This window comes from Carassius carassius, chromosome 24 (assembly GCF_963082965.1).
Source record: "Carassius carassius chromosome 24, fCarCar2.1, whole genome shotgun sequence".
In the NCBI taxonomy this organism is placed as follows: domain Eukaryota; kingdom Metazoa; phylum Chordata; class Actinopteri; order Cypriniformes; family Cyprinidae; genus Carassius; species Carassius carassius.
The window spans coordinates 25,408,439-25,429,045 of record NC_081778.1 but is presented as its reverse complement, the minus strand read 5'-3'; the positions used below and the strand labels follow the sequence as shown (position 1 = coordinate 25,429,045).

Below are 20,607 nucleotides of genomic sequence, written 5' to 3'. Positions count from 1 at the left end.
TATGTTCTGTGTTCTGTCATATTTCTGTCACCTAGGTGTTTTTCTTTCTCTTTGTCCATAAATTTTTCCTCACAATCTTTAAAAAGTGTCATTAAAGACAATTATGATATTGCAAACGACATCTCATATTGTTACTTCCTACCTGCTATTAACAATTCTCCAGAGGCTCATAATGATTAGTGCGTTTTACTTAATAATATCATAACGAATTATCTGCATGGATTTGACCATTCTCACAAACATCTATTTTACACGCACAAATATATTTTTAAAACAGCAGATTGGTCTTTGCAAGAACCAGTCCAAGAGACAACATGACTCAAAGAGATGTTTGTTTCCTTGTGAAACTAGTCTTCCTCGTCATCATCATCATCACCAACAGCAAAAGACAGCAGGCTGTTGTTCTTCACCTTCACACCAGCTTTTGACTCTTTCTTCTCACCATCCTCACTTTTCTTCTTCTTGCTAGAGCTGGCAGTAATGCCTTCGAATTTATCAGAGGAGCGTTTGACAGGCTTCTTAAAGACGATCTTTCCATCCGGTGGAGGCTGTTCATCTGGAGAAAATGAAAGCATTTACTTTAATTAATTACTTTATACTTACTGAACAGCAGAACATTAGGGGATTTTTTTTCATAACTCTTATTACAAATCTACCTGCCATCTTTAAGTATCAGAAACATTTCATGTGCCAAAAGTAACCTTTACTTAACAGATTTAGAAATAACCTTAAATTTAAACAAGTCAGATACATTCAGACCTCAAATATTATATATAATTATAATATAAAAATAGGGATATGAAACACTAGTTCATTCTGTCAGCGTAGTCTTTACTACAGTTAGTCATATGAACTTTTAAGAACAGGACCAAAATCATTTAAGTAAATTAAATATTTAATATACTTTAATAACTATTGCATTAATAAAGATTAAGCAAATACATGTTCAGTTTAAATACTTAAATATTTTGAATTTAAAAATGAAAACTTTTTAATGGGAATACTGTCCCAATATTTAGTTAGTAGATTTACTAATAATACTAATATTTATAATTACTAATAACAATACTAATAATGCATTATGAAATTTTTTAAATAATAAATATTGTGTTTTATTTATGGAATATTAAATGTGCACCTTTTATTATTCCTCCATGTCATTTTATTGAGATAATTGCAGCATTTTGAGTATTTTGGTCCAACATGGTTCGATAAGATTTTACTCAGAGCTCAGAATTGCAGGTTTGATCAGTATTTTTGTTATCCATGCGAACAACGCGTCTACTGTGCATTACCTTTGTTTGAATCCTTTGTAGTATCTTTTTTGATTTCATAACGTCTTCGGCACTCAAATCTCCCTTTTTTTAAAACCACGACCTGCAGCATCTCGTCGTAATTTATCACTGTCACCGCTGTCATCGTCAACCTGCGGCATCTGCTGCTTCTGCAACAGCAATATCTACTTACTGTTCCATTTCCTACACTTAAAATAAATGCGATAATGGTTGAGTCTGAAAACCTAGTGAGCTGCTTACACAGACAACATTTTTGAGACATGAGTTCAGGTAGCACTATTTTTAAGTTGGCATCTCATGCTTTGAGGCATGAGCAATGAATGTAACTAAAAACACGTACTAGTCTCCACCGTAGGCCCTAAAACCAACCTCATTTTTTAATTTCTTTAAAAAAGATGTTTCGGCTGGCTTCACACATGATACATTACCCTTTTACTCATTGTGTTTCAGTTCAGATCGACCTGATAAAACACTTTTTTTTGTTTGTTTCACAAACACTGAACATAGATGAACCAGGAGTGTCAAGTTTGGGTTCATGCAACCTCATCAATACGCGTCTGTAAACGACCAATCAGCGCTTTCTGTGTTTCTAACATTGGGAGCTAATGATAACTTTCCAGCGTCACCATTACAATTTATTTCCTCACGAGGCGCTTGGTGGCTCAGAAAGTTAAATTCTCAACGGATCCATGTTCATATCACAGAGTGCGTTTTTCCTTATTAGAGACATTTTTACAGTAACACATATAAAAATTAAACGTGTAGATGTTAATGTTTATACAAATTGAAATAAAAAATAATTTTTAAATAAAATGATTTTAAAATAAATCGTACGCTGTAATCACAAATGACAGTGATTGGTCCCTTATTAAAAACGTTGAGAAAAGTAACACTTCTCACATCAAGCCTATAAATTCTTCAGCAGTGGTCCAGATAATAATTTTCACATGAATAATCAGACCTCATTATTAAAAAGCAATTACACTGAAAATGCATGGAAATTATTTAAAATACGACATTCTAATTTAAAACTACAACGCAAAGTCCCGCCCATTTAATGAATAACATAACACCGTTTCACGCGGATATTGCTCTACCTGTTTGATTTATTTCTGTGATGCACAGTAGGAAGTTTCATTATCGTTTTATATCTTAAAATGTAAAATATGGGGGTAAAATAATACTATTATCACAGTGGAGACTAAGTGACTCAGTCGGACAGAGTTGGAATCATGTTGCCAGGCGTGTTTTATGCGTTAATGGCGGGGTTTCTAGCAGCTTTAGCATCATCTTCTGCTAAGTTGTCCCTGGGTGCTGACTACCTGAAAGATGTGTGTGAAACGGGGCTAAAGATCTGGACAGATGGACAGGAAAACACTGATGGAGTTGATACCACAACTTGTGACTGGGTAGGAAGTGTTCTATATATGCATCTATGTTTAAATGAACACTGTGTCATTGTGATGTTGTAATGTTATCACAGTTACATATACCCTTGCGGCTGCTTTGTGGTGGTCTTCTGTTCACCTGCAATGCTGTGATGTGGACCTTCTTCGCCAAAGCACTCAGGCACTCGTCTTCCTCTGCCCGGGCCACTGTGACCACCACTGCCTCAAATTTTATCTCCTCTGTGAGTTTTTTTTTTTTTACCCTCTTAAACTCTCAAATTAATTTGAGGAGACAAGTCATTTAAGTTTATTTTTGTCTCTTTTTTCAGGCTTTTCTTGGACATGTGATCTTTGGTGAAACTCATGCCACATTGTGGTGGGTTGGTATCATTTTGACCCTGACAGGGCTTCTTGTCTTGCATGGATCAACTCCTCAGGCTCCACAGGAAAATGCAAATAAGAAATATGAGTGACAGAAGAATACAGGGAACAACAATGCCTTACCCAATGCTTGGAGTGAAACCAATCAAGTGAAATGGTGTGAAGAAGCACTAGGAGCTAATAAGAATCATTTATGCACACTTGTATGATGGAATTATCTATGCTAAATGTGTGTGTGTGTGTGTGTATATATATATATTTCTGTCATAGGATTGTTTTATAAAACCTCTGTAGGTAATTTATTTTTATGTATCAGTGTCAATAACGTGAACAGTTACATAATGCAAAGCCTTGAAATGTGTGTGACTTTGAGCCTATAGTCATGCACTGGACTTGTTCTATATCTTGCATCAATCATGCAAGTTACTGCATACTTTAGCCATCAAGGGAATATGCAAGTTTATAATAAATGAGTTTATATTCTTGTTTATTACTATGACATGAAATATGTTTGTGATATATATTTTTGCTTGATACTTGACCAAATACAGTTGTGGATCTCGAAAAGAAATTTTGTTTCACCTCTTATCTTTCTTGGAGATATCCTTTTTCAATTCCATGTCTTCCAAAGTAAAACTTGATCTAATACTTCACTCAGAACAAAGTAGTTAATGGGATGCACACACTGTTAGTGAGTGGGTAAATATTTTTGCTTATTAAATGTCTAGTGTGTGTCAATCCACTTACCTGGACTCTATTTTAGAGGAAAACCCAATCACAAAAGCAGTATTTGTTTAGCACAACAGGACATTATCATGTATTTTACTCAGAAATCACATTTCAAAGTTGACCTGGTATTACGTGGGAGTATAATAGCCCACATGCAACCATATGCTTTGATTTAGACAACAACAAAAAAGCACATTTATTTGAAGAAGCTTAAAATGGAGTTGTGCAGCCATGGGAAACATCAGGTAATGGAAAGAAAAGAACACAACAAATAACAATAATGAAGCCTGTAATGGAAAGATGCACAGTTAGAGAATATTTTTAAAAGGTCATAAATACAATAAAATGAAAGGCATGTCATAGAACTATACAATTGTGATATATCACTCAAATCCTGGTATGGTATAGGAATTCTTAAAAGCATTTTTGCTAATTATAGAAAAGGCTCAACAGGTATACAAATGAGCACCATATGTTTTTATTGTCAAATCCTGCACCTAAATTTGTATTTATTGCTTTGCTGCCATTTCAGAGTGTGTTTCAATTTCAGGCAATTTAGGATACATCATATTTTTTTTGAGTGTGTGTGTATAGGATATAAGATTCTCTTTAGAAGAGCAAGATGTATTTTTGGTTTTAAAAACTGCTTCAAGGCACTTTATTATTATTATTATTCAAATGTCCACAGTAGTCTCTTTGCAAGTCCAAGGCAGGAAATATGCATTTGAGTCTCAAGAGTTTAAGCATTTTGATCTAATGAGGTTCCAAAAGGAATCTCAATCACATCTTCCTCAATGATCTCTCCCTGTGGGAACATGGGAACAGGATCTGAAGGTTCTTTCTGGCAGGAGAGATCTGTGAAAGGGCTAAACCAGGTCATAGAAAGAGGCCCTCCGAATGCAAACTTCATAGCTTCCCAGGATGTAGTCTTCTCCCATGTAGGGTCTTCTCGCTTCAACTTTTCAATGCCCTGAAAAAAGAAAAAAAAACACCTCTGTGATTCTTGAAAGAGATATGAAATAATATAATCCATAAATAGATAGATACAACATCCATATTGCCAAAAAAAAGCAAGAAAGAACTCAAATTCCACTGATTGAACTGAAAAGGAAAGCAAATGGTTACTATGGTAAATAAGGCATGGAAAGCGATTCATTTTACTCATGCACCTGCGTGCTGCTAGTGTTTAATATTTAATATGAAATAACCCAACTGGAAGAAATGGTGCGACTTTCACTTTATTGCTCAAATTAAAAACACACGGAGCATGCAGCATGCTTTCACATTCCAAATGTGGTTTTAAAGGAAAAGAAAAAAACAGACTATTTTAAATAGCATGCATTGTGTTGAATGAACGAATGTGTCTTTATACCGGTAGCAATCAAAGCTTACCTCCATCTCAGACCAATCATACAGGGACATCAGCCTAATTTAATTCTAAATATAATTAGTTGCTTTTTCATACATTTTAATTCCCCAAAAAACAAAGATTAGATATTTATGAGCAAAGGAACTACTCATAAAACAACATAAAAGGGAAACTAGGTTAGTGTTAAAGACAGACAGGAAGTGGACAGGAAGATAGAGGCAGAGCAAAATTGCACACATTTTGGATCTCTTGAGAGATTACAACAGTGACTTTGCAATGTGAATGCTTTTTAGGATGCTCGTTTTCATGTCATCCTTCTTTTAGACGTTAATCCACTGTCGGATACTTTAACACATTATCACACACTAATGACCGAGTGTTCACGTTTTTAATTTACCATTTGTCAGAAAAGAACAGAATGATTGTCTTCTTCATACACATTTAAAAGTTCAAGCACATATCATCCGTTCATCATAACAAAAATGTACATTAATAAAATGTAAAATGCAATTAACAAAAACAATGGTGAATCAATTAAGTTGTCGAGAACACACACATTTCTTAAGCCTGTTCCTTTCTTAAACATTTCTGCGAACCAGGTTTATGGAAACATACACGGTGAATCAGCTTTTAAAAAAAATACAAGTAAATCTGATGATCGTATGTATAACAGCAAATGTACCCATAATATCTCAAAACACTTTTTTTTACATTTATAAAGTCTTTATCATTTCAATAGAATTATTATCTGACTGATTATGGAATTTAATAATATATTAATTCTGTTGTGCAGTACTTGTCAATTTAAAAGCTAGTGTATTGCTTTATCAGTATTCATTTACAGTATGAAACAGTCCCTTTAGCTACATTTCTGTTAATTACCATATTTAAAAATAAAATAATCAAACCAAATTATGAATGCATTGTTTAGTATAGAATCACTTGAATCCAAGTTTTGTCAGAACATATTTATACCCCCGTTAAGCATCCTATATTGTCAATAATGTTAAGGCCTGTTCACACCAAGAATGATAAATATAAGGATAACTAGAATTATAACAATGGATCTGTTTTTAAGAAGTGCTTATAAATGTTTGATCTCTTTAAAGTCTGGTGGATTCCGATTGGCTGTCAATGTTTTCAATAATTCATGAGCTGGACTAATTATTTCTGAGAGTGATTTCAATGATATTGTTCCTCGGTGTGGTGTGGACTTCACTATTTTCATAGAATTAGAATGATTTATAGTTATTACAGTTATCGTCCTTGTTATAAACGACCCAAATCTGTATAATAAATTTGATCTGCATAATAAACCATTTTAGAGAATGGTTGTCAGTGCTCTTACATCGTTAACCAGGAAAGGGCTGGAGTACTATACTGTAACTAGGTATAGAGAATTAACAGAATATTTAAAAGCTCCTTCAGAAAGTAGGTTATCATTGTGGACAGTCTGGCAGGATTACAATAGTGATTATATTAGCATAAATTGGCTTCTATTATCTGCGCAACATTCATCTTCATTTCGGTGTAGCTAGGCAGAGATGCTTGAGATTATGACATGATAAAGGATCGGCTTTCTGTTCTTAATTGAAATAAATAGAGGCAAGGATAATTGGATATGCAATGATTTGTTCTCTGAAAAAAAGAAGATAAAGGTGATATCGTCTCACTGGTAAATGCTCTGCTCAAGTCGGGGTTACAAACAAATTAAAAGACGCTGTTTTATAAGGTCAGTCCAAGTGCAATCGAGTCTTTAGCTTAAAGCTTCCTGAGCTCAGACCACATACTGGTAGGGGTCTGCTTTCCCGTGGCCGGGGGTGGAAAACGGGCTAAACCATGCTATCGAGAAGGGGTGTCCGAATACCGCCTTCATGTTCATCCATTTTGTTTTTTTAGCCCATCTTCTCTCTTCCTTTTTCAACTGCTCTATGCCCTAAAAACAAGAGATAACCGAGACTTCAGAGTGAGTGAATATGTCAAAACAAAAGAGGAAAAGAACAACTGACCCATTCCATAAACACAGAACTTTAACCATATTTTTGTTTTATCTTAGAAAAGTTGATATAGTGTGATTTTCATAGTGATGCCACTATGATTAAGTTCAGAATACTGTATTAGTTCATTCAAGTGCAGTGTACACTGAATACTGCCCACTTTATTTTATAAAAAGATTGTGAAGCATAATGTATTATATAATGGTATGCATTTCATATTATGTAAAAATAACTTGACTCAATATTCCAAACAAAGAAAGATTCAAGAAAGAAAGATTTATTTCAGGTTTATTTATCACACTAGGAAAACTGGTCAAATTGCGTGCACTGCATTTTAGGATGACGGGTTGCATGCCTTACTTACATTATATTTTTACCAGTTTTTTTACATATACATTAAAAAAAAACTTACTTATTACTTTTTTCAAAATGAATGCATTGAATTGTCATACTGAACACATTATGCACTACCATTTAATATCTGGTGTCAGTAAGATGTCATTTTTTTAAAGACTCAACAAGGTTTCATTTATTTGATCAAAAATGCAATATAACAGTAATATTGTGAAATATTATTACAGCTTTCAATATATATTAAAAAATAATTTATTCCTGTGATGCAAAGCTGAATTTCCATCATCATTACTCCAGTCTTCTGTGTCACATCCTTCAGAAATCCTTCTAATATGCAGATTTGGTGCTCAAGAAACATTTCTCGTTATTATTGACGATGAAAACAGCGGACATAAACACTACTGAAGTCCAACAAAGAGAATCAAATTGCATACACCTCAGAATAAGTTTTAAATTATCTATCTGATTTTATAGGCCAGGAATATGTGTGGATTGTGTTTTTCAGGTCAGTTTTTAGAAGAAAACAGACTATGTGTTATGGAAGTATGTTGTCCAAAGCAATGGATCATTTGGAATCATATTTCAAGTGTCAATATCATGTATAATCATGTACAGGATATTCTAATAATAAGTAAACAATGTAGGTGCCAAATAAGCAGTGTGGATGTATGCTACTAGTGTACTATTATTCAATACACCATGATTTTATACTTGTTGCATATGTGTAACATTTCACTTCAAGCACAATAGCATTTTTGGTAAAACTGTCCACACGCATTAACCCTTAAACTAACAACGCCTATCAGACCACAAGCACTACCTCCACCACGCTCGCCCATCTGCTGAAAAGAAGCAATCTCTTACCGTCTCATCTGTGCAGATGGAATGGATCTGGGTGCCAAACATCACAGAGGTGAAGATGAGGAAGAGGAGGCCCTCAAAGCACAGGAGGATGAGGAGGATGACAGTGGCTGGAGGGGAGAAGGTACTGCACTCTGGGGTCAGGAGAGGAGAGGGAACACATACAGCCTTAACACACATACAGCTAGACAATATATTAACACAACTGTAAAATCCCAGACTCATTCTCATTCTGTCTGGGTAGAATTAGAAAAATAAAAGGGTTAATAGGGTTTGTGGGTATGAATCTCTAGCAACACATCTGTATCTGCATGTGCAAAATGAAACACAACAGGCTTGGCACATGGGTTAAGAGGCTAGACTGTTAAACCAAGCTTGGTTAGCAATATACCAGTGACCTGTTTGAAAATTCCATTGGTAACATGTTTTTTTTTGTTGCTATTGCTACAGTTCAAAATTTTGGGGTCAGTAAGATTATTATTATTTTTTTGTTTATGAAAGAAGTCACGTACTCAGCAAGACTGCATTTATTTGGTCAAAAATACAATCAAATTGTTGACAGTATCTACTGACTTATTACAAATACTATGGAAGTCAATAGCTACCGTCAACTGTTTGGTTACCAACATTATAAAAAATATCTTCTTTTGTGTTCGGCAGAAGACAGAAACCCATACAGGTTTGAAACAACTTGAGAGTGACTAAAACGATTTACTTTTGAATGGTTATGATGGTGAAATTAATTCCCTTTCTCTTCTAAATAACCTCCCAAAAGCACGCCAGCAGCAAACGCAGGTTGAAAAACTAAAAATTCAAACTGTGGCGCGCATCTGAACAATGTGTGTTTGAATCCAGCTCACAACATTTGATTATATATTGCGTCCCCTTCTTCATTACCAGTCCACTATTTGTAAAAATAAAACGGACATTATATTACATTTACTGTACATACTACTGTTTGTCAATCATAAAAAAGTGCACAGCAGCAATTTTCTGTTCTCACACACATCAACTTCCACATTCACACAGACAATGGTCTATTTTTATGATACTTTCATAGTGCTTTAGCATGCTTTTTAGAGATTAAAAAAAGTTATTTACATTGTAATCAGTGTATTCATTAGAACGAACTGGAAATAAATTCAAGTTTGTAATGAACATTTACATTTTTGGGTGAACTGTGACTTTAAGAAGTACTTATCTGTATTTGCAAAGGTTGGAATGCTTTTTCCAGTAGATAAAAATTTTAAATTGCATGCTTGCCATGATCTGACCCTGACACCTAGAGGTCACTGGGGTCAAGTTATCAGTCTTGCTTACAATAACTTGCTTTTCTTACTTACTTGTCCAGTCATCTTCAAAGCAGTAGAGAAAATGAAAGACCACCATGACCAAGGAATGCAGAGAGATCAGGAAAATGTACATCTGAAAAACACACCAGCACCAACATTAAATGTTTGTCAGTGTTGGTTTCAAATAACCAGAATGAAATAAAACATACAATTAAATCCCTAGCAAAAACATTAACAAGCAATTTTATTAACGATACTTTCAAATTCGGAGGGAAAGGACTGGACTTTTATCAGCAAGTCCAGAACTAGTTGCATTAAAATGCAACACTTGTTAAATGTTGCAAACACAACAGTGTTTGTGGTATCGTTAGAACTGCACACAATGAGACTTTTTTTAGTACTTACGGTGAAAAGCACAAAGTACTTCTGGTTATTTTCCCCCACACAATTGTTTACCCAAGGGCAATGATGATCCATCTTCCGTATACAGCGCTTACAAACACTAAAATGAGTTTGAAAAGGGGAGTGGAGAAAAGAAAGAGATGAAAAAGTCACCTTAACACTTAAAATGAAAGACCGTTATCAAAACAATGGTCTGAAGATATGCTTATATATATATATATATATATATATATATATATATATATATATATATATATATATATATATATATATATATATTCAGCTTCATGCCCTGGGGTTGGACAAAATAGTGTGATTATAATAGTTAATATCATTTGCATAGGAAACAATGACATTACCAACATTGTGATTATTTTTTTGTTGTCTATATTCTCTAGGTTTGTATATCAGTGTTGTATAAACTGTGAGATTTCCAAAAAGGACAATTCATGGGAGCCTGTTTAGCAGGAGCTTCTAGAACCTTAACAGCCCAATTACTTGGTGTTTTATGGTGTAGTTTGGTTTTCCACAGTCTTTATGATTATGACTGCATACATAAACCATGGCATAACGTAGAGGAATAATGAGAGAAAACCAAAAGTGAATAATAGGGACTGTCAAACACTAAGGAGGATTGTGTCCTAACAACACAGAACAACTGCCACAAAATTACAGCATACCTCAGTATTCACCTTGAACATCCTGTTTCCGCAAAACCAACTAAAGAGAACTTCACAAAGCCTGCATCCATGTAAGAGCTGCAATCGCTAAATTGCTCAAATATGATGTCATGATCATAAAACCTGAACAGTTGGAACGGCTAGACAAACTTCAACATCTACCCTGGCCAGCTCAATCACCTGACTTGAACACTGCCAGACCACTGCAAGCAGAGGGACGAGCAGATTCCTTCAACATTGGCAGACGAAGACATTCCAATGGAGACTGTTCAGAAGTTGTAGGAATCTGTATCGGAAGCTGTATTCAATTCGAATGGTGGTAAAAATCTTTAATAATGAAATATGGCTGATTTCCCAGGTGTTCACATTATTTTGTCCAACTCTTTTATATGCATCTAAAATTATTTTAATGCAAAAAAAAACAAAAAAACATGGACGTTAATATGAGCATGATGAATAGCTCCTCTCTCACCTGCAGTGGTGAGCTCTATCCGGCTTGATACTGCAGCATTTGGGACATTTGTAAACCACCTGGCCAGGCTTCAGCTGCAGGCTCTCGATGTACTCCTTAGTGGCATTTCCCTTTGGCACGGCTCCCTAAGAAAGCATCAAGCAACTTAATATTTTAATAGTAGTATGGGAAGCATTTATGACACCCTGATGAAGATTGAGGGTAGGCTAGGGGGAAAAACAACACTAATAACGTGCTACAGGGATGACATTTATGCTCAATATTTTTTACATAGGTTTTGGTACCTACTGAATTCAAATGAATGTCTATTTTATATCTAGGTAACTGGTTAATAGTTAACATTAATGGTGTTGCTAGAAGATAAAAATTACAAGATTTTATCTTGGCTGTGAGCTCGGAGGGAAATGATTGTACGACTTTAACTGGATCTTCAACATGATTAATGTTAACTATTAACATGCAATGAAATAACAACAAGGAATATGTCTAATGAACATATTATTATCAATCTTATATAGACAATTAACGATGCAATAGTTATAATTATCATTAAATATATATTATTAAAATATATTAGTGAGATACAGTAAGTTATCATTTAAATTCAGTTTATAAGTATTATTATTCCCCTCATATATCTGCAGAATCCCCTTATAATAGGGGACATTGTTTCCTCTACCTACCAGGCACCTTGAAAGCATTTATTATTTTGGTAAAAACTTACCGGGTCGGTGCACATGGCTCTGAAATGAGACGCCAAGGCGAGGAAGGCCAGGCTGTTGAAGAGGGTGCCGTTCAACAGGCTGTAGGTGAGGCTCTTCGAAGGAATCAGCATGACGAACAACACAACGACCTCAGCAAAGACGACGAGAAGCCAGGTGATGATCGCACAAATGATGCCACAGGCATCTCTGATGAACCACATGTTGTTCTGTCGCTCATGACGGGGAGGAAGACAGTGTGCAGGCTCCAGGCCACTGGCCTGCCTCTCAACGTCCCTGAAACGTGGCACTGGACTTCTCATCCTACGACAGAGATGCCATCCTGTCGGTGGCAATGGAAAAAAAAAGAGACAAAGATGGATAAATCTACCTAATTTCATCACTGAAATCATATTTTTTTTCAGTTCACAAACCACACAAAACAAGATGGTGAGCAAAACAAAGTATAGATTTGTTTAGAAGACAGTGGATCTCAAACAAGGAGCATTAGAAAACTTCCAAAGATTACTTATTGGATATACAAGGTAATAATTTTTTTTTTTACTTCTAGACCTGTAAAAGTCAAGGGAATTAATAAAATATTAAAAGATTATGGGCATTTTTATAATATAGCTAGGCCAAGCTCTAAAATTATTTGTGAGTACCGATAATTTTAAATTAATATGCAATTTTATCATTAAAAACCCTGTAATTGACTTAACTCCCCAGTCTTGAATGTTGAGAAGCACTGCTTTAGGAGACCCAGAAGGTCATATGTAGTGGACACAGCAGTATGGAAGCTGCAGTCTGACAGATAAAATCACTTGAGCAGAACCAACAATGTCACAAGAGGACACATTGTAGTTCCAGTGTTTTCCCCCCCCTTTATGGTCCACAAATCAATACATCCAACTTGTATGCCTACTGATGACATTCCGATCTACTCGGGTCCATAACGAGACAAGCATGCATTGTTCAAGTGTGCTTGACATTATTTAGCAGTAGCATTATGCGTTTCAAAATATGTAAAGAAAATCAACTTCACCAAACAGCCCAAAATCTAGTTTATAAAGTCAAAGAATCAAAAACGGCACATAATAACACAGTGGCGAAAATTACCATTCATATACCATCAACAACACATAGCGCACTTTTTATCATATTATTAAATCGTATGAAATAGAAAGTGTATAGCATAACAGCGATTTTGACTGAATAACACTGAATTCAGTAAGCCAGCTGTGTACAGAAACCTGCGCTACCTGGCCATAGCGATACTCACGTATTTGGCGACGCTGGAGATCCTCGGGTTTGCTCGCCCACTCAAGGCCGAGAAGATCTGATCATGCACGGACCACACTAACAGGGGAGCATGTTCGAAGTCAGTGTTTTAACAAAAATTGTGGTTTACCCGATAATTAGTCAAGGGCTGGTGAAATGCTGCATTTTTGTGCGGTGGCAGCTCCTCCCTTCAGTGGAGAAACTGATAGCCACACCTCCCTTTCGCTATCCGAAACCAGTTCTAGAAAACGAGTCTTTGGACTGCAGGAGTTGCCTGGGAGACTGAAACTTGAGGGTCTTTTATTTGGGGGAGCCGCATTCAAATCTCAGGTTGATTTTAATCTATTGGGAATATTTTGTAGTATTAAAAACATAACCATTAAAGCCTGTTGCTTCATAAGAATTTGAATCTGATACACAAAATGAATGTCAGCGCGATCGAGTCTTGTAAAATGACTTTTAAATAAAGCCCTTCCAGTAATCACAAACGACTGTGATTGGTTCGTCCCCACAGCGCTGGGAAAAGTGTCTACGAACATCACGATATCGTTGTTTACCTGGCACTTCTAGACACTGAGAAACTTTAATAGTTATTGCTTTCAAAAAGGGAAAATAAATAAATAAAACTATTATTTAGGCCCCCAATCATATTTTTTTTTAAAGATTGCTGTTTGCCATTCTAGCCTTTTCCATGTATTAAATTGACTGAGAAAGTAAACTTGTGGTTTGAGGCGTTGATAATGTTTTAATGTTTTAGTGTCTTGAAAAAAAAATCGCTCTTCAATTCCTTGCAGTATGGTTTTTATTCCCAAATATGCAAGTACTGATATAGTAAAATAGATATAAATTAATAAAGGTAATAATTGTGCGTTAGCCTATACATTTCAGTTTGGATAGATCAATTTTGTTTTTCACTTATAGAACATATTTATATTTCAGAATGAGTTAATGAAAACCCTGTCATATAATTGTATCACTTTTTTATTTTATGACCCAGTATTGGTTGCACTGTCCCTTACTGAAATCAATGTGTGCAATATTCATTATATTTAGTTTTTATTTATTTATTTATTAGCAGGTTTTAGCACGGACTTTTATTGTGTGGTGTGACTGAAAGTGTAAAGCGTCGCTTAAAATTTGCGCAAAAGAGCCCAACATGTGGGTTGCCAAGTTGCCAACCACATTGTTAAACAAAATTATATTGATTGACAAGATCATTTTATTTAATTTTATTTCAAATTGTAATTGTATTTTATATTTATATTTTACATTAACAGCTCATACAAAATAACCCTGGTTAATGATTGTTGCATATATCACTGGCTTATGAGGCATAAGTACAGAACCAGTACAGTTGTTGTTGTTGTTTCCTGTTTATAATCATAAATTGAATATTTACGCCTTTACCTTGCATCAAAAAATATTTTCCCGTTTTAACCCGTTTTTAAAAAGTTTATGTTTTTAACCCAGGAAAATTATTTTATGCGGACAACCTGGCAACCCATAGATTCCAGTTCCCCGTTGGGGTGAGGAGGTACAATGAAGGGACGATGGCTGCCTGCATCAGAGTAATATGGATGAGAATGACCACTTTGACAGCCGCTGTTCATGATGGGTCTGCTCTCCTGATCGCTTTCTTTGCCAAAACACACTAATCTCCCTGATTCGTCCCATCTGTATAGACCAAGTGTTGTGTTTGCATCAGTCTGCTAGCTCCGTGCTATGATTCTATCCACATCAACTCTCTTTAATTAACCTGACCGGTGAGTTGCTGACGTTAGATGGATGTTCGCCGTTTTATAACGCACATACGCTTACAAGCTCTGTGAAGGTAAGTTAAAGAGAAGTAACCTCATTAGGCAACACAGATGTTTAGTTTGCTGGCTTTGCTTGTTGCTAACATTAGCAATTGCTATTGTAGTACATTTGTTTCCATGGTTGTTGATGGTAAAGATCAGTATGGTAAACTTGAAGCGCAAAAAAAGAAAATATTATATATTTTTTTAAATATAAATTTATTCATCAAATTAAACCTCAGAACAGAACGTTTGCAAATTATTCAAATAGCATTAGTGTCCAAGGACTTTGCATGGATTCTTTACAGTAACATCAAATATAATCTACGTCTGAATTGCTGACGTTGCTTGTCTTAATTTATTTTTTTAGGTTTGATGCGTTTCTATTTTGAAATGATGAATTAATTAACACCCTTTTCCCCTTTATTATTTCTCTCTTAAGATATCACTCATAACATGGCCATCACACAGTTTCGTCTTTTTAAAATATGCACCTGTTTGGCATCTATTCTGTCATTCTTGAAGAGACTGATTTGCAGGTGAGTAAGTTTTATACTCTTTTGTTCAATTTGATGCATATTCATTTTGTCTGTTGACATAAGAGGATCCGGAGATGAGAATGTGTCCCTAACAGACATGATGCAGAGTTTCGTCTGTTGTCTTTTTTTTAATGTAGGGCTGGAAGGTCACGCAAGCTAAGCGGGGATCAGATCACCCTTCCGACCACAGTTGATTATTCCTCTGCACCAAAACAGGTTAGAGAATGCATCGTGCTGGAGACTCTGTCATAAATATTGGAATATTTGCTATGGTGATTGGTCGAGAAATGGGTCATAAGAAAAATAGTTTGCATAGAGAAAGTAAAATTTTTGGGCAATTTTATATAATACAATTTTAAAATAAAAGTATATTGTTACAATACATTATGTTTTAAATAAATCCTGAATCATGTGACTGAAGACTGGAATAATGGCTAATGAAAATTTAGTTTTGCCATCATGGGAATAAATTACAGTTTAAATTATATTAAAATATGAAACGGTATTTACAATATTACTGTTTTTTGTTGTTGTTGTTGTTCCACTTTTTGATCAAATTCATATTTTGTTCAGCGTTAGAGACATAATTCAAACATATTACAAAATGGTCTTGAAAATAATGTCCTGGCCTTAATAGTGGCTTTATACAATTTTGATCTGCTTTTTTATTTTTATTTTTAGGAGAAAATGTTTCTTGAAAGATTTTGTGAGATTCACCTCATTACAAATTTTAGAAATGTTATGTTTTTATATTATTTATATTATACTTATTATGTTTAAGAATAGATATGAACAAAGAGCCATTTGCATCAGAAGCCGCATTTTTCATTGATACTGTTGTAAGTCACAATTTCATAGGGGATGTAGATTAAGTATTCCTCTCAGTATGAAATGAAAAGAGCTTTTCAAATTACAAATAGAAGCCATGCATTCGTATGCATCTATGAGAACGACAAAAATAAAGCACAGTCTCTAAGAATGAAACTGGGAAGATGACTGTTTCTACTAATGACCTTTGCTTGATGAAATGAGTGAATGTTTGTTGTATAATTGAATCCAGCCGGAGATTGAAGAGTGGAGCTCATGGGATGAGGACGCTCCCACTAGTATCAAAATTGAAGGAGGTAATGGGATAGTTCCCCCTCCACAGAATGAAGCTGAAGAAGAAGAGCCAGACTACTTCAAAGACATGGCTCCCACCATCAGGAAAACCCAGAAGGTAGGCTCAGTATTTGGGGGAGGGGGGGCTGCCAGTTCATTTATTTCTTATCTCTTATATCTTCTGTCCTAGTTTTTTTTTTTTTTATTCTGTCCTATAGTTTTTATATTTTATGTTAATACATCATAGTAGCTCTTCTTCTCTTGTTTTCTCTTTTAAAAACAATATAAAAAACATACAATTTGTTAACAATTTATTTCTTTAGATAGGGCATATGGAAATGGAATCCTATTAAAGAGATTTTAATAAGAGATTTTTATAGTCTAATGTGAAAAATTCAAAAAAGTCTTTTGGTTTTCACCTTGTGATGAAAAATTGGCCAAATATTGTTGAAGGACTAATGCAGTGGTACTGCTGACCTCCTCAGTCCTATTTTTGTGTAATATGCAATATCGTTCAAAAGTTTGGAGTCAGCAAATAATTTCAACAAATTGTTCAAAAGTGATAAAAAACATTTTTTTTTGTTTGTTTTAAATTAATTTCTGTTTCAAATAAATCTGTTCTTTTGGAACTTCTCTATTCATTAAAGAAGCCTGAAAAAACATCAACATTAATAATAATAATAATAATAAGAAAAAGAATTTCTGTGGCACCAGATTAGCATATTAGAATGATTCCTGAAGGATTTCTAAAATAATCATTTAATTTCCATTTTGTGCTCTTTTTCCAGATTGTCTTGAAGAAAAGGGAACCTCTGAATTTCTCTATGCCAGACAGCTCCTCAGGTTTCTCCAGCCGACTAGCTGCCACTCAGAACATGTCCTTCATCCAGCCCTCTGTGAGTGATACAGTCTAAAGACTGATAATCAGTTATTAGGAGGCCAATTAACACTTAAAAAAAAGGATTTATTGGGAGTCCTCCAACTCCAGCAGATCTCATCACACTAATATGTTGATCAAGTGGTATGATGATCAGAAAACATGATGTCTCTGTGTGCTGCAGGCGGAGCTGGGGGACCTTGACACCTGGCAGGAGGACACCAATGCCTGGGAGGATGAGGCAGATGCAGCCTGGGAGGCAGAGGAAGTGCTGAGGTAAGCTACCTTACCAGCGGACTGTGAGGTGATGCTGTACAACATAAACATGTTTCCCTTGATATCTGCAATATTAAATCACTTATATATAGATAACTAACTAAATAACGGATTTATATATATATTTTTTAATATTTTTTTTTATGAATAGAGGGTCAATCCATTTTAAGGGAGAACGTGGTGGTTTTATGAGTTTGTCCACTAGGTGTCAGTGTACAAGCACAGTTGTTTTCAACCTCCACAGCATTGTGTCAGATCATGATTAAAGGGACAGGTCACCTAAAAATGAAATGGTGTCATCATTTACTCACCCTTACGTCATTCCAATCCTGTGTGCACTTCTTTCTCCTGTTGTACATAAAATATTATTTTTAAGGATGTTGATAACAGTTTCAGTTCCCATAGACTACCATTGTGTGGATAAAAAGTACAATGGAAGTACTGGGAACCTTGGAAAGCTTGGTTTCTGGTCACTCCAGGTTTGGAATGACATGAAGGTGAATAAATGATGACAGAATTTTTGGGTTTTCTTTGATCTATCATATATCATCATATTTGAAAGGGCATGATTTTTTATTGTCTTTACAGACTACTGATTACTGATAAACATATATCTTAAAACTTACCATAAATGCGGTGAAATTGATCTTTTTTTGTCTGTCGTGAACACAGGCAGCAGAAGCTGGCTGAGAGAGAGAGACGTGCCATGGAGCAACAGAGGAAGAAAATAGAGAAAGAGGCACAGAGAATGATGAAAAAAGAGCAGAAGATTGCTGTCAAACTTTCATAACATTAATACAGCGCAGAGGACACTCAAAGCAACAGCCAAACAACTGTTCATATTACATTTGACCTGGTTTTGTCCTGCTCACCATACTACTGTCTTCACCTCTTTGGGATATTTTTTAATCCATCAGCCACATTAGGGATTTCGGTGTTTTATTTTATTTTGGGGGGTTTTTCTTTTTGTATTGGACTGAACACAGCACACAGAATCTTCCCTTATGTTTAATGAGGTGTTGTGACTGTTCTTACTGTGCACTTGATGAAAGATCATTTTTTTCTGTCAGTATTTATAACACTTGAATGATTTCCAGAAAAACATTTAGATAATGAATTCTGTTCATATTTGTTTTTTTGTTTGCCTTTTCCCCCCACCTGCTTTTCTTCATCAAAGTCTTGTGCTTTAAACACTGGACCTCATCAGAAATGGGTGATATCTCAATATTTCAGAATAATCAAATTTATGCAACCTTGGGTTTTCGCTCGCCACTTTCTGTTTAGCTGTCTTTCTAATCTGTTAAAATTCTGTTTACCTGATAATCATGGGCTTAATTGTGAATAATCTTTTACGACCTTACATTTTGATCTTGATTTTTCCAAAGACAGAAATTTGAGTCAAAGAATTAATATTTGTCAGTGTGAATGGAGAGCAGAGATATGCAGTATGTACTGAGGCTAAAAAAAAAAGCGCTTTTAAGAGAAGTGGGTTGGTCGTTATGGAAACTCTGAAATTTGTAAAATATCCAAATTGGCAACTGAACCATATTTTATCTTTAGTAAGAAAAAAACATTCACAATTTATTTTACAGCAGTTTCACCAGGGGAACGACTTGTCTTTTGCTATTAAAACATTTCTTATCTCTTGAATATAAATTGATCATGTTTATTGATACAACGAGGACGATGATGATGGTGGTGCTGAAATAAACCTCTGCATGCTGTGATTATTAAGGAACATAAAGCCATGAGAGCCACAGGTACAGATATTGAAAATCTGAATAAAATCACACCTTTAGCTATGATTTATGTTCCCCGCTCATGCATGCTCATGCCTTTTTAAGTTGTTTTTACAATTTTTCACAGTACGTCCTTAGCTGTAATAAACATTTCAGTTATCGCTTCAATGGTTTATTTTAACTGGAGGCTTCAAGAATCTTATACTGTAATTTCTGCACCAAAAAATGCTCTTCGGTAAAAAGAAAGTCATTGGGTCTCTGAACATAATTAGCAATACAAAACATTATTCGATCTGTTAGTATCCAGACTGTTAAGAAGTTCAATCAGCATCATAGAGCTGCCTCTGGAATACATGTGCTATTATTTGTGATATTCAAGGTCAGACGCATTGTCCGGACCTGAGGAATATTCCAGCTCTGAGATTGTGATGTCATAATCCCCATCTGCCTCCGCAACGCCCCCCGGTCGACCAACCAACCCTCCCACAGCTTGACCCACCTAGACGAGAGAGAGAAATAAACCATGACTGAAATATATATTACATGCTGTCTTCTGCAGCTATGCGCATCTTTATCACACCGGACTTCATGGTTTTCACATGAGTTTGTCTCTGTAATCAAGATTTTTGGACCATGTTCATTAAATAAAATGTATATGTTCATTAAATAAAAAATATATAAACACTGTTCAAAGATTTTATGCACCAAAAATACATTGAGATAAAAAAAAAATGCCTCAACAAAATCATATTAACACTTTTACAGTACATAGTCTGGAACAGAGCTAAAAGCTAACTGTAGTGTCCAACTGGGCTAACAATACATGCTATTTCATGCATGCAGGGTTGTGTGTTATGCAATAGTCAAGTCCCGTCTGGAAACAGATGTACTGTGTGTTTTTCAGGCGGCCCAGGGGTCCACACTTGCTGTGTAATGGTTGCTTTAGTCTCAGCTTCTGAATATAGCAGTGTTGAGGTTTATACACTCCATATATTTTGTATGATATAAAATGTTTTTGGATTCTTGTGTGTGTAGCCTGCAGGTCCATTAAAGAAGCATTAATGCACTTTTAACTGT

At 35.1% G+C, this 20,607-nt stretch overlaps 3 protein-coding genes and 1 pseudogene across 7 annotated transcripts; 2 read left to right on the top strand and 2 right to left on the bottom strand.

Annotated features, from left to right (window-relative positions):
• Window positions 1–44: 44 nt before the first annotated feature.
• Window positions 45–1,891, bottom strand: LOC132103523 (uncharacterized protein KIAA1143 homolog; annotated as a pseudogene).
• Window positions 1,892–2,369: 478 nt separating this feature from the next.
• Window positions 2,370–3,635, top strand: tmem42a (transmembrane protein 42a). The gene is made up of 3 exons (XM_059508254.1): window positions 2,370–2,704; window positions 2,779–2,925; window positions 3,013–3,635. The coding sequence occupies exons 1-3, from the start codon at window positions 2,528–2,530 to the stop codon at window positions 3,154–3,156; spliced, it is 468 nt and encodes a 155-aa protein (XP_059364237.1). The 5' UTR covers window positions 2,370–2,527; the 3' UTR covers window positions 3,157–3,635.
• A 337-nt stretch (window positions 3,636–3,972) lies between these two features.
• On the bottom strand, window positions 3,973–13,430 carry LOC132103280 (palmitoyltransferase ZDHHC3-A). 4 transcript variants are annotated; one of them, XM_059508252.1, is made up of 8 exons: window positions 13,204–13,424; window positions 11,945–12,264; window positions 11,221–11,345; window positions 10,072–10,168; window positions 9,718–9,799; window positions 8,378–8,508; window positions 6,953–7,098; window positions 4,599–4,763 (listed from the first exon to the last, which is right to left on the bottom strand). In XM_059508252.1, the coding sequence occupies exons 2-8, from the start codon at window positions 12,242–12,244 to the stop codon at window positions 4,748–4,750; spliced, it is 897 nt and encodes a 298-aa protein (XP_059364235.1). In that variant the 5' UTR covers window positions 12,245–12,264; window positions 13,204–13,424; the 3' UTR covers window positions 4,599–4,747. The 4 variants fall into 4 exon arrangements, with proteins under 4 accessions (XP_059364233.1, XP_059364232.1, XP_059364235.1 ...); XM_059508250.1 differs by lacking the exon at window positions 6,953–7,098 and having other exon boundaries at window positions 3,973–4,763; window positions 13,333–13,430; XM_059508249.1 differs by lacking the exon at window positions 6,953–7,098 and having other exon boundaries at window positions 3,973–4,763.
• A 1,237-nt stretch (window positions 13,431–14,667) lies between these two features.
• Window positions 14,668–18,879, top strand: LOC132103279 (receptor-binding cancer antigen expressed on SiSo cells-like). Of its 2 annotated transcripts, none has more exons than XM_059508248.1 (7): window positions 14,668–14,965; window positions 15,441–15,537; window positions 15,675–15,753; window positions 16,598–16,756; window positions 17,427–17,534; window positions 17,700–17,791; window positions 18,464–18,879. In XM_059508248.1, the coding sequence occupies exons 2-7, from the start codon at window positions 15,455–15,457 to the stop codon at window positions 18,579–18,581; spliced, it is 639 nt and encodes a 212-aa protein (XP_059364231.1). In that variant the 5' UTR covers window positions 14,668–14,965; window positions 15,441–15,454; the 3' UTR covers window positions 18,582–18,879. The 2 variants fall into 2 exon arrangements, with proteins under 2 accessions (XP_059364231.1, XP_059364230.1); XM_059508247.1 differs by having other exon boundaries at window positions 14,668–15,033.
• Window positions 18,880–20,607: the final 1,728 nt, after the last annotated feature.

Excerpts from the sequence above, each read along its gene's own strand:
- tmem42a (XM_059508254.1), top strand. The coding sequence starts at position 2,528 with ATGTTGCCAGGCGTGTTTTATGCGTTAATGGCGGGGTTTCTAGCAGCT. Across the intron at positions 2,705-2,778 it reads ATACCACAACTTGTGACTGG|TTACATATACCCTTGCGGCT; the intron begins GTAGGAAGTGTT and ends ATGTTATCACAG. Across the intron at positions 2,926-3,012 it reads CCTCAAATTTTATCTCCTCT|GCTTTTCTTGGACATGTGAT; the intron begins GTGAGTTTTTTT and ends CTCTTTTTTCAG.
- LOC132103280 (XM_059508250.1), bottom strand. The coding sequence starts at position 12,244 with ATGAGAAGTCCAGTGCCACGTTTCAGGGACGTTGAGAGGCAGGCCAGT. Across the intron at positions 10,169-11,220 it reads GATAGAGCTCACCACTGCAG|TGTTTGTAAGCGCTGTATAC; the intron begins GTGAGAGAGGAG and ends AACTCATTTTAG. Across the intron at positions 9,800-10,071 it reads AGTACTTTGTGCTTTTCACC|ATGTACATTTTCCTGATCTC; the intron begins GTAAGTACTAAA and ends TGTGTTTTTCAG.
- LOC132103279 (XM_059508248.1), top strand. The coding sequence starts at position 15,455 with ATGGCCATCACACAGTTTCGTCTTTTTAAAATATGCACCTGTTTGGCA. Across the intron at positions 15,538-15,674 it reads TTGAAGAGACTGATTTGCAG|GGCTGGAAGGTCACGCAAGC; the intron begins GTGAGTAAGTTT and ends TTTTTAATGTAG. Across the intron at positions 15,754-16,597 it reads ATTCCTCTGCACCAAAACAG|CCGGAGATTGAAGAGTGGAG; the intron begins GTTAGAGAATGC and ends AATTGAATCCAG.